Genomic DNA, 12,687 nt, shown 5'->3' with positions numbered 1-12,687 from the left:
ACCCAGGTTCTATTTCATACAATGTGTGACACCCATTTCTGGTGTCCCCGGTGACCATGATATTGCTGGAATTTTGCTAAAATTTTGCTAAAAGCTGCATAGAACTAAACTCACTCACTCACTGTCAGTCAGTGCATAGATTATCTGGTTGTTATTTCAATGCTGATGTCATGATGATGAAACTGAAATATTGCTGACTGATGCTGAACAATAAACACAACACTTTCAACAAAAAGTAAATGTTTGACAAATAGTCATCAAACTTTTAGATGATGATTGATGAAACAATTACTGACAAATTAAACATACCTGCATATCTAGGTAACAATTATATATGAAGAGATTTTTGTCCATGCCTGTACTGATACAGTGAAACTTTTCCATTTCAGCTAAACAGCTTACCACAAGTGACATGTATCTTGGTACTGTGAGATGTTTGTGTAGAGGTTCAAAACCATACCTCAGGATTATCCAGAAAATGTCCATAACAAGAAACAGTTGTTTCAATAAGACTTGGACACAAAATTTTTGTATACCGTTTACATACAGTGGTGTAAACAGGTCTACAAGAGCCATTTCAACTGAAACAAAACCTGTTGAAGGATATACAGGTGCTACCTGCTTCACTACAGTGTACAGGTTCAACTATATTGTCCATCTGAAAGTTCTAGCTCGGCTGAAGATATACCAGACATTGTTTACATTAGTGGCAGTACCACAGGCATTCAGTCTTCACAGCAGTGGAGATTTGTCGACACATACGTTGTATGCCAGTGTTGCCTTAGCAAGTCTAGCATGCACTATGTTGTATGTCATGAGTTTTAGTATTCGAAAAGTTGTTGGGATACTAGCTGTGAGTGATGACAATAAGAAGGTGAAGATATCTCACCTGAGCTTCTGGGGAAAGCGTAAGGATATTCTGTGTGATGTGGCTGATGTAGTTCCTTTAGCTGATATGTCAGAGAGTCCGACTCATATATATGTTAAATTCAAGAGATACTCCACCAACACGGAGCTGAATTTGTTCCTCCGCCATGGCCATATAACAGACATTAGCAAGTTACAAGGTATATTAGGATCCTTGAAATAAAGTTTGTTTTAGCCCTAAACAATGTTGTGTAGCTTCCTTGTGGTAAGGCTGAAAACTTGATGAAATGCACAGAGCACTTTTATATTGAGCTCAATTATATGCTTTGTCCTGTAGGGATATGTATGAGTCAGCATACTCTTGTCATCCAAACAGATGGTCAACAAACTGTTACTGATTGACACTTTCACTTTATCAGGAGTTGAAGTCGCAGGAAAATATTTGTTGTAAGAACTGATTTCGGAAAGAAAAGACTATTACTGTTTTCAATAGATGGATCAGAATTCACATAATTTTTCTGTTTAATGTTATTTTGAGATTTGTATTGCTCAGAGACATCCCACAACATAGATTCAGGTCAACATAGAGAGGGTTATCCCCCGCAACGCGTTTTGCATTTACTAATAAAATGCACTCTTATTGTCCATCCGTCCATGCACATTTATCTTTTCAGGAGCAGAACTTTTGAAACCGTTCAATATTTCTTCACCAAACGTGGCACATAGTAGATGTATCTGGTGGTGTACTGGTGCCCTATGGTTGTTTTACAATTCTGTATAAAATATTTTTTTTTGTATTTCTATGGCAACAATTTCGACTTTCAATATTTCTTCACCAAACTTAGCACATGGATAGTTCTAGTGGTGTGCTGATGCCTTGTGATAGTTTATGAATTCTGAATGAAATGTTATTTTGTGTTTCAGTGGTAACAAGTTTGAATTCGATAGCATTCGGTGGTAGTACTCTTTTTCCGGTGGTGGTCCTTTCTGGAGCAGAACTTCAAAAACTGTTAATGATCTCCTTCCACTTTGCCATACACACACCAAAACATTTGACATAATTATAACTAGTGGACATATTCATGAAGAGTATTTTGCCATTGCGGGGGATATTAATGACTTTTGTCAAACTTGCCCTTAAGACCACTGATGACAGTTTGCTTAAGGCTGGGTTTTAGTGAATATACATGCATCAAAAATTATGGTGAAAAGGTTGTGTACAGACCCATTTTTTGTGGTCACCTTTTCACATGAAGTTTTTATGAGTGTTTCCTTTGACTTAATATTATTTCGGGGCGACATTAGTTATACAGTAGTATTTGATCCATCTATGAACTTTGACCTTTATGTACCAGCATTTCAAGTGTTGAAACTATGAGGCAAATGGTGAGACACTTTGTGCATACTCTGACTTATATATCTTACATCATCTTCATTTGAGTTAACTAAATACATGTTACCTTTACACTAGTTATGTCCTGACCAAGCCCCCACAAAAACCCAAGCAAGGCTTTTGAGCAGGTTGAAAGCAATTAACATGTGCTGGCTCACTGAGGGGTACCCGTAGCTCAAAGTGTTACTGGGTATGACCATATAATCAGTCTCTTTGAATTTGATTGATGCCTTTCAAAAACTATGTCTAAATCTATATAAAAAATGACAATTATTCAGTGACATTAGATCCTTTCATTTTGAATCATTAAAATAGTCCAAATAGGTATCAGTTATTCTTGAGGAATACATTATATATAATTCATAGACATTATTTATGCATATCACTAATACTATAAACGTTCCACAAGTCCATCTAGTACAGAGAGAACAGTCTCTTGATGAAACTGAATACACTGGAGCAGCATGCTGTCTCAAATGACTGTGGCTGACTTGGTTCTTTCAGGTGACTCATGTCAATCACGAGAGAGGATTCTGTTTTTACAGGCTGAACTGTAAATGGTGATATGGTATCTCCCAAGTCTATCTCCGGGATGTCCTGCTTCAAGTTCATTGAGGAATGTACTGCACATGGTTTTGTTGGATCTCCCAAGTCTATCTCAAGGATGTTCTGCTCAAAATTCTTGGAGGAACCACATAGTGATGGGAGGGCAGGGTCAGGGAGAGGGTTATGGGTGATGGGTCGGGAATCAACTTCAGCAGTTGAAAGCTTAAAGAAAGAAGAGTTTAGATATTTCTTTCAGTGTGGGTAAAGCAGACAGAGGTAAAATACATTCAGGAATGAACTGGTTCCTACCATATGAAATGACTTCTTTAATCAGTAAATATCCAGAAAATCAGTAAATGTCCAGAAAAAAGGCTGGATATTAAAATTACCTACATCTGCAGCTCAGCCCGATAATTTTAATACATGTACCTCCGTTTGGTGGCTCTACACTCTCACATTAGTCAATCAGCTAAGCTGTCATTACAAATGAGCTTGCAAGTGTCAACAAAGGTTGTGGTTGCAACGCTTTGTTCGCAGTGCGTCTTAGATGGGGGAAATCACACAGACAAATTGACATTTCCAAAACTTTAACAAAATATGCAAGAATTCCTCATACCTCTTTCAGAGTACTCTGCATCTTTTGTTTTGCCAAGTTTAATCAGTTAGATCACATAAAAAGTGAAAATGACTTATGACTGGCATGCCTCATCGGGTCGAGCTATGGATGCATCCAGGGTATAGTGGAGATTTATCAGAATATATAAACTGGAGATACCAAGGAGGGTCATGATAATGATTTTTAGATCTTTTGAATGAAATGTCCAAATGAAAATGGTTCCCTACCAAACTGCACAACAAATTCATTGGAAAGAAATACAGAATATATACATTTAAAAACCTGCCGGTGTTATAGAGTGTATAGGGTATAATCCAAGTGATTACACCAACAAACAAGGAAAGCTCCTTTCATGACCTACTGGGTGCGGGACAGGATGGTGGGAGACGGAGGCAGCAATGTTAGGTCGCTGAGACTTTGTCAGCTCTTCCCGAGCTGCCAAGGAAAAGAGTACATGGAGAAGTGGTAGTAAACATTATGGCTAGCTTATTAAATTATTATTGATATTTATTCCCGGGTTCTTCTCGTGCCAGACACAAAACAAACGGAAATACAGATCAAATAAATTATATAAGAATCAAACAGATTATTCCATGAAACTGGAAAACAACTGAAAACAGAGATTTATTTTCAAAGTATGAATGTAGTTTCTGACACGATTTGTAAGGGAAGATACCAAGAATTTGCCCATGTAAAATCACAATACCCACAGGTACGTCTGATTAACGGGCATAAGCCCGATAAATTTCAAAACATACCCCCCAAAAAACATAAGAACACTTAGATATGGTACCCTGGTGAAAAACGCTTGCCACACTTGTGAACATGGTCCTGCACTTGCGAGAAGTGTACAACAAATCGAAAAATCTACACTTGAAGTTTGCAACAGTGATGCTAAACAACAATGGCGTCGTTTACAGACAGATCACCATGGTGACGGTCTCGCGAGACCCCCAACGTTGTCTCGAACTGGTAGTCTGTGTTTGATTAACCGGTTCTTGTGCGTTGAACGTTGTCCAGTCTTCCTTACATCACACCAGATGCATTCTCTTCCCACAGAGGTCACTCCTGTCTTATCTTCCTATGTTACTTAGGAAGATATGACAGGAGATACCTCTGTGGGAAGAGAATGACTCCGCTGGTTCCCGGCACCTTTTGTCGAAGTTTTGAGCGTGCTTACATTTGGGGCCCCATCTTACACATCGCAGTAACTCGATCTCGGTCTTCTTGGGTCAGTATAGTCAAGTACGGAGTGTGGAGTGCTGATAACGATTGTCTTTGACATAACCAAGTGTCATAATTCTGGAATACAACCTTCAACAAATCACATTAGCCTGAAAAAAAACCTACAAACATTCGTGACTAACTTCCTTTATTAACTGAAGTTGAATGTGACGCTTGAGTATTGTGTTCCATGGGGCGTGATGCTGGAAGCTTTAGTTACAGTTTTTGGCCAACCAGAAATTCTGATCTGAAACAGATCATCAGGAAGAGCTCATGGTGATGCCTACTTCTTATCGAAATGTTTTACCGCCAAGTTTCACAAATACGTTATCAATGAGAAAGTCCAGCATTTTACATGTATTTTTTCTCGGTAAACTCCAAATGACCTTTGCTTTAGTTGGAGAAAAAGATATCTAGGTATGGCTTTCTTCACGTTTCTTTACAAAAGCTCAATGAATCAAGGAATGTTTTTTCCCCCGAGTTTGTTATGTGGGCTAGAGGAACACATTGTTAAAAAATCAAATGTGTTGGCAGAACAGAACTCGGTCCGTGTCTGAGGTTCTAAAATGTAAGCAAACCCTTTGAGGTTTTGAGAATCATGCACGTGGTACTATTAATTCCGCTTGTCTCGAAAATACTCTATGAATATCCAAAAAGCCCTTACTTGATGGTATCAATAATATAATGGTTAATCTGAGACAGGGATTTGGTGGTACATTGTCAGGAACAAGCAAACACTGTCTTTGTGTAGATTTTATGTAGTTTAGGAATGAAATGCATGGGTATCTCCGGATGCATTAGGACACCTGGACCGAGGTGCAACGAATGCACATCTCACGTGATTTTGTTTCATGACCAGCATGTCATTGTTATCAAATTAGTCATTTATATGGCGCATGTTTCCAGTCTTTGAAGGTCTGCTCTATATGGCGCTTACAGGAGCTCTGACAAAGTTTTCATTTCGAACAAGCGAGTCTTCAAATTGGGATTAAAGCTGGGGTTGTTTGGGATTAAATTCCATAGGCCGGAACCAGTCGTGGAAAAGTTACTGTCCCACAAAGAGCTGGTGCGCGTTTTCTCATGGTCAAACGCCTTTCTGAACACTGCTTCACTGTTCCTGAACTTCAACATTCTATTTCATCAATGCAGCACACTCTGCACGAATGTATCACTGGTACATGTTTTTGATTTATAAGTCTATTGTTGTTCAAAAACATTTTATTTCATTGTTAATCGTTTGTACATGTTTCACATTTCAATTGCATCATTCGATAATTTCAAATTTCAATAAATGTAATGAGACTACTAATTTGTTTTGTGAGAATACAATCGTATGCAAATTGTTACCAAGTTCCGAACGTTAACTGAGCATCAAAACAGAACCGGCTAACAAGGAAGACCGACAACAGTTTATTAATGGTTCACTTCTGTGCAGACATGGAAGTAACATCACATATATATTTAATATTCGCACAGTACCATTCTTAAGAATGACTGACAAGTTGTCAGAAAATACAACAGTAGAATACAAAACAATTACACATCCACTTAAAAACTACTTTCTACAATATATTAAATAGATTTCCAGTTTATAACAGTCATTCGTACACACATTTTATACAGTGTCTCGCACAAAGATTTATCAAGATTATTTGGAACTTTTAACAACTAACCTAAACCAATGTCAGGAAATCTCTTTCTTGTCCTTCCTTTCCAACTTCTGCCGATTCCTAAAATGGACAATCACAGATTTTTCTTTATCGATCTCTTATTTGAACACCATTAAAGAGACCCACTACACACTGCTGACTGAGCGAAGTCATCTGCGGGTATGGTCAGCTCCCTTAAATACTTTCACCAATGCTTTTAAGAATATATGACAAATCATTGCTAAGCAAGTTAAACAAGAAAGGGAATAACAAACATCCCCGTTTTAAACATCGGTTAACGTCGAAACAGGAAGCCAGAAAGCCATCCATCCGCACACTAGGTGTGAAAACTGCCCGGTGAGGGTGTGGTTTGAGGTTATGGAAATGGTGAGCATGATCAGTGTATGCATTTTGTAGACTGGTATACGTCTATTTCTCCGTGTTCCTTGTTAAACTGGTCACCATGCATTAATGTACTCGGCATTAAATATAGCAATATCTAGGTGCGGGATTGTGGCTCTGTCTATGTGTAAGCGTCTCTTACTGACTCTGACTGACCCGGTCTGACTAGCTCAATGTTCTGCCCGACTTCTGTCCCGATGGTTCTTCAGCATAACGACGTGCGTGCAAATATAAATTGACGGCCCCCGCGTCAGTTCTGGTGTAAGTATAACAGTGTCAAAATTAGTGAATTATACTTCTAGTTTTCAAATAAATTCGAAAATACTCTACAATGAATATTTGACTCTATATTACTTATGACTTTATATAACTATTAGCGCTGTGGCAGTTTGCATCATATCACTTATCGTCTCAGGATGTAAGCTGCAACAACTGGTCAAACAATGCCATAAGCAAATTTAAATGTTAGGTCACTTTGTTTCCTAATCAAAAGAAAGGTTTTTGTCAATGTAGATGGTTCTAATTGACCAAGTCAAATTTAATCTATCAAAGCAACCAGGAACCATCACAAAGTGACATTCCAAAGGCATTCATAACGTTTGATTGTTAAACTTCCATTACTTTGGCATTCAGCGTTAGCATAAGATATCCAACACTTGCGTAACAAAACCAGCTTGTGATATATCCCATGATCGAAATTGCTAAGTGAACATGCGCGTAGGGATGTGAAAGAAAAAGGCCTTGCGACGACAGTGTCGACTCTCACGCGCGGTGGTCGGGATAATTGTGTAGCAATACGTTAATGCGATAATAGAGGCGATTTTTCACCTTCAACCAGATGGTATGGAGCGTACGACTGACTACGAGGTCACGCCCAATTAACCTTCGAGGTCGATGAGCAAATGAGAGCACGCACTTGACCACAACCAGACCTTTCTGTCTACAGCTCCCTGTGCAGTAACACGTACTCCTCACTAGTTTCTTGTCATGACAACCGTCTACTAGAGAACCATGGCTTCAAGCAAGATGTGCGATGCTGCTGCAGTTTTGTACTGCTGGAAATGTCCCCAGAAGTCGGACCAGGTATTCGAGAACTGCCCGAAGGCTGAGTGCGGGAATAGATGTGGGGAGACGGGACACTGGGGAAAATACTTTCCCATGCCCTGCCCCGTATGTAACAAGAGAGGACATTACAGGAGGACATGCCCTTCCCTGACATCTTCCATGTCGTCACCACCACCTCCCACTACGCCGACTGCTCCTACTTATGGGAGCTGTAAATGCGGGGATTCCAGTCACTGGTCCCAAAACTGTCCATCGGTACAAAAGTCTCAAAAACAGAATGCAGGAACAATGATGCGAGCTAAATGTATGTACTGTGCAGACAGCCCACTCAAAAGTCTTTGAACATGACAGAAGGATCTAAAACGTGATAACGACCATCATGAACCATAAGGATGTAGGCAGCAAAAGGTTGATTGAACATTTTATGTAGTTTACGGGCGGTAAAGGAGATTCGCAGAGTGTGGGGAAGAGCGAGTGTGGTTTTTGTCAGAAGATTAGTGACTGTGAAGGCAGGCCAGTCAACAGTAAGAGTAGGAAAGAAGTACCCTGTGATGCGGAAATGTTCTACAGTGAAAGGAGGCTGAACATTCCAATATGAAGGGCAGAGGCTGAGAGACAGAATGGGAGCTGTAACACAATGCGGGCCAGTGGTGAGTTCGAGAACTAAGCCATTGTGATGCCGAGGACTGCGTTGATAGATGAGAAGGAGAAGAACGGATACAACAGCAAGTGTGATTATCCCAAGAAGAATTGAGACATGATAATCAGCAAGATCAGAAATCATAAAGCTAGGACTATTAGTTGTTGGTGAATTATGTTAGTGCTGGAGGCTGTATTGCTTTAGCAGGAGCAACACGAGTAACAAGTAATAGGGCAGCCGAAAGGGCAGGCACTTTGAAAAACATCCAAATAAATAAAATAATGGACAAAACTGAAGTAACTGAAGCAGTGATGGCGATAATAGCATTAATATCAGGCCAAGAGCTTGGTAAGGTGATTTGACCATCAAGCAAAGGTTCTGCAAGGGACTGAAATATAGTTTCCGTCTTTCGTGCACTTTCAGCAACACGCTTAAGGCTGAGGTGAGATTTTTCATCATTGGCCATAACATCAGAAATTTCACGGGAATAAATATTAAACTTTGGAATAGTGAAATAAACTGCCTTTTTGAAAGTCGTGTCACCTGCTATACTGGAGAGGGTAGAATCATCAAAGAAGTGCTGATGCAGAGCCAGATTGACAGGGTGAAGATGCGTGATTTGATTGTGTGAATCACGGCATGAACCAAAGGGTGCAGGATAAAATAGATCTTCTGTAGATAAAGAACAGTAACAGGGGGTGACAATGAGACAGAACGTACATCCCGCAATCACACGATAAGTAGAAGGACAGTGGAGGGTTAGGAAAGGTATTCTATACACAAGAGCCTTTGAGGTATCAACAGAGATAAGCTGAGGTGGCTGAGGTTTGGTGATATAACGAAAATTGCAAAGGGATTTGATCAAACTTTTACTATTTTGAAAGAGTGCCAGGCTACATGATGGTTTGGTAGATGACACCAAAGCAGTTCGAAATGGACAATGCATGACAAATTCGTCACCTGAACAAGACGCTACTATAGAACTGTCGAGGCTGAGGAAATGTCTCGAATCAGATGATATAGCGAAATAAGGTAGTATATCAAGGAGTTGAGTTGAGTGGGATGATGTCTTGTTCACAGGCACTGGGAGAGAAATGATGCTATACATTTGGAAAGGTTGAGTCAACGATGACAGAGGGAATTTAACAGAAATGTACACATGGGACCTAGTACGGGCAAAGATGAATTTAGCTAGGGAATAGTAATATGTAGGGTTGGTTTGGAGCAATCGAAAATTGGGATATTTATTCGATAAAATTGAGGACAGATGATGGATAGTCTGTTCCAAAATATGTGGGGAAATGAGAAGTGGAGACAGCTTATTTTTCACTATGTCTAAAATGCCTAATTTGAGCTCTTCAAGTTGATGCTCTACCGTATTGGCTTTTTGAATTTGGTCTATCAACAGAGAGGTAAGGGAAGTAAAGGTAGACTGAATATTTCTCGCATTATTCTGGATCGCAGTGGCTGTGAACGTTAAGGCATCATGATTAGCCTTAACACCTTTCAGTGCATTTTTAAACCGAGAATCTACAAGTTTCATAAAAGAGGAGAGGTGGGCGGAGTGTTGTTGTAGTACATTTGAGAGGTTAATGTCATGTTTAGTAAGAGCATTGATATGTTTGGCCACCAGATTGACGTCATCAGTTGTGGCTGTGCCAAATAGTGTTTTTGAGAGTGATCCTACAAAACTAAGGACTGCCCGCTTGGAACGACTGGATGATGGAATTTTGGATTCTGGTATCAATTTAATAATTTGATACCTAGTATCATTCATTTTGGCAACACATTGAGTGTTGATAACATTACGATGCATTTGTATTTGATGTAGGAAATCGCGTGTGCCATTGCCATGATGGCATCCGCTCATAGTAGGTATGCTGGGAATGTGGGGAAGCTTAACCTCATTGGTGTGTATCCAATATTCTGTTGAGAAGTGGGCTTGGACTGTGGGCTGAAAAAACTACTCCATAGTACGATATATCTACTAGTATACCAAACGCTTCTTAGTCTTTTTCCTACGCTTTTTCCTGTTCAGGGTGGATCTGACAACCGAGCGAGCGAGCGAGCGAGTTTAGTTTTACTTCACACTTAGCAATATTCCAGCTATATGGCGGCGGTCTGTAAATAATCGAGTCTGGACCAGACAATCCAGTGATCAACAACATGAGCATCAATCTGCGCAATTGGGAACCGATGACATGTGTCAACCAAGTCAGCTAGTCCGACCACCCAATCCCGTTAGTCGCCTCTTACGACAAGCATAGTCACCTTTTATGGCAAGCATGGGTTGCTGAAGGCCTATTCTACCCCGTGACCTTCACGGGTGGCATTCTCTGCTTTAGCCGACGTCTTTGCTTACGCGTTGTGAGAATGAACCACTCAGACAACGCGTAAGCAAAGACGTCGGCTAAAGCAGAGAATGGGTTCATTCTCACTTATCCACCACCCTTTAGTTTTGACAAGGGATTAGATGGGATTAGTTGACACGGGTTAGTGATTACACTGCTCACTCTGAAATTTGGTCCTGGTGGGTGACACTAATTAGCTGATTTGCCCTGTTACAGTGAACAGTGTTCATGAACTTTAATTAAATTGTGTCGATTATGCTATTTGTGTTTTTTTAATTCAGTGAACACTTTTCACTATTACACGATTATAAAATGGTACATGAGGTTCTTTAAGGTCAGTCACGATGGCTAACCAACAGGTTAATGTCCAGTTTATTCCTAATGGTAGAGGTGGTCAGTACTTAGTGTTCCAAAATCACAAGTTTGTAGTTAAAAGAAGACGAGGAACATCTGTCCATTGGAACTGCGCCCAGAAGAACTGCCATGCCACGGTTAACACCAAAGATAATATTCTCACGTCCTACAGAGACCAGCATAACCATGCATCTGTGGAGAATAGAATCGCTGTAGATTTTTTCTTGTCCAATCTTAAGGACCTTGTCCGAAAAGATTCCAAACCAATTCCATCTCTTTATCAGGAGGAGTTATCAGGTAAATATACTGAACATCATGGAAAACGCACCACCTGTAAATTTTGAAATAAGGCAAAAGAATCTTTTGGAAATGGAAAATTAATGGTGGGAATTTTGATAATAACACACTAGATCGTATATAACGCTCTACAGTAAAAAACGGATCGTTCGAACACATCATCGAACACATCACATGAAAACAACAAAATTCATGCACATCACACACGAAGGGCACAAATTGCATGCAGAAAGCATGCTGTTCAGGGGTATAAATGACCTTCGGCACAAAACCGTTCTCATTTTCGCAGTACTTTCGTAAGTAAAGTTTTTTCGCCATGCCAAGATTGTCACCAGAGGAACGAGAACAGGCCTTGGGTATGTTGCAGGTCGGCGCTTCAAGCAGAAACATTGCACGACGATTTGGGTGTCATCATTCGACCATTCTGAGGCTTGCTAACAGATACCAACAAACAGGAACCAGCAGGGACCGGCAACGCCCAGGTCAGGCACGTGTTACCACCCCTCGTCAAGATCGAGACATTGTACGGCGCCATATTCGGGATCGAACCTTGCCCGCTGCCAGAACCGCCAACGCTGTCCAGGGTCGACGTGGTTTGATCAGCGCTTCCACCGTCCGACGCCGTCTCCGTGCGGCAGGGTTACGTTGTCGACGCCCTTACGTTGGACCCATCCTGACTGACAGGCATCGCCGTGAACGCCGACAATGGGCTGAACAGCATCGTGTGTGGTTGTTACGACGTTGGCATTCGCGACTGACGAGAACCTGCGACTTCTCTCCGAAGCAGATGTGTACTACTGTGACGGAACATTTGACAAGTGCCCTGGTGTGTTCACCCAGCTTTACACCATTCATGCATTTGTGCAAAATAAGATGTGCCCTTTGGTGTATGGTCTGCTCCCAGATAAAAAGCAGTCGACATATGAACGTTTCTTTGAAAATGTGAAGAATGTAGCGGCCTCTAAGAACATTGTATTGGATCAAGTGAGTGTGTTCACTGATTTTGAGTCAGCTGCTCAAAACGCCATCAAGATGACTTTTCAAAATGCCATATTAAAGGGTTGCTACTTTCACTTTAGCCAGAGTGTTTGGAGAAAAGTTCAGAGGCTTGGAATGGTAACTGAATATAAGGACAACCCGGACATAGGTCGTCTTGCAAGACGAGCGATTGCTTTGCCCCAAGTACTAGTGGACTGTGTGAGTGTGTGGTGGCAGGCCCTGGAAGATGCACCTCCTGGGGTGGAACAATTTACAGACTATATGACATCGTACTGAGTGGAGGG

At 40.7% G+C, this 12,687-nt stretch overlaps 1 protein-coding gene and 1 pseudogene across 1 annotated transcript; both read right to left on the bottom strand.

Annotated features, from left to right (window-relative positions):
- Window positions 1–2,674: 2,674 nt before the first annotated feature.
- On the bottom strand, window positions 2,675–4,249 carry LOC137283378 (uncharacterized). Its single transcript, XM_067814838.1, has 3 exons — window positions 4,216–4,249; window positions 3,784–3,857; window positions 2,675–3,028 (listed from the first exon to the last, which is right to left on the bottom strand). Exons 1-3 carry the CDS (start codon window positions 4,247–4,249, stop codon window positions 2,675–2,677), a joined length of 462 nt encoding a protein of 153 aa, XP_067670939.1.
- A 3,841-nt stretch (window positions 4,250–8,090) lies between these two features.
- Window positions 8,091–10,272, bottom strand: LOC137283848 (uncharacterized; annotated as a pseudogene).
- Between the last annotated feature and the right edge of the window lie 2,415 nt (window positions 10,273–12,687).

This window comes from Haliotis asinina, chromosome 5 (assembly GCF_037392515.1).
Source record: "Haliotis asinina isolate JCU_RB_2024 chromosome 5, JCU_Hal_asi_v2, whole genome shotgun sequence".
Classification (NCBI taxonomy): Eukaryota; Metazoa; Mollusca; class Gastropoda; order Lepetellida; family Haliotidae; genus Haliotis; species Haliotis asinina.
The sequence above is the reverse complement of the archived record's forward strand: the minus strand, read 5'-3'. Positions and strand labels throughout refer to the sequence as shown.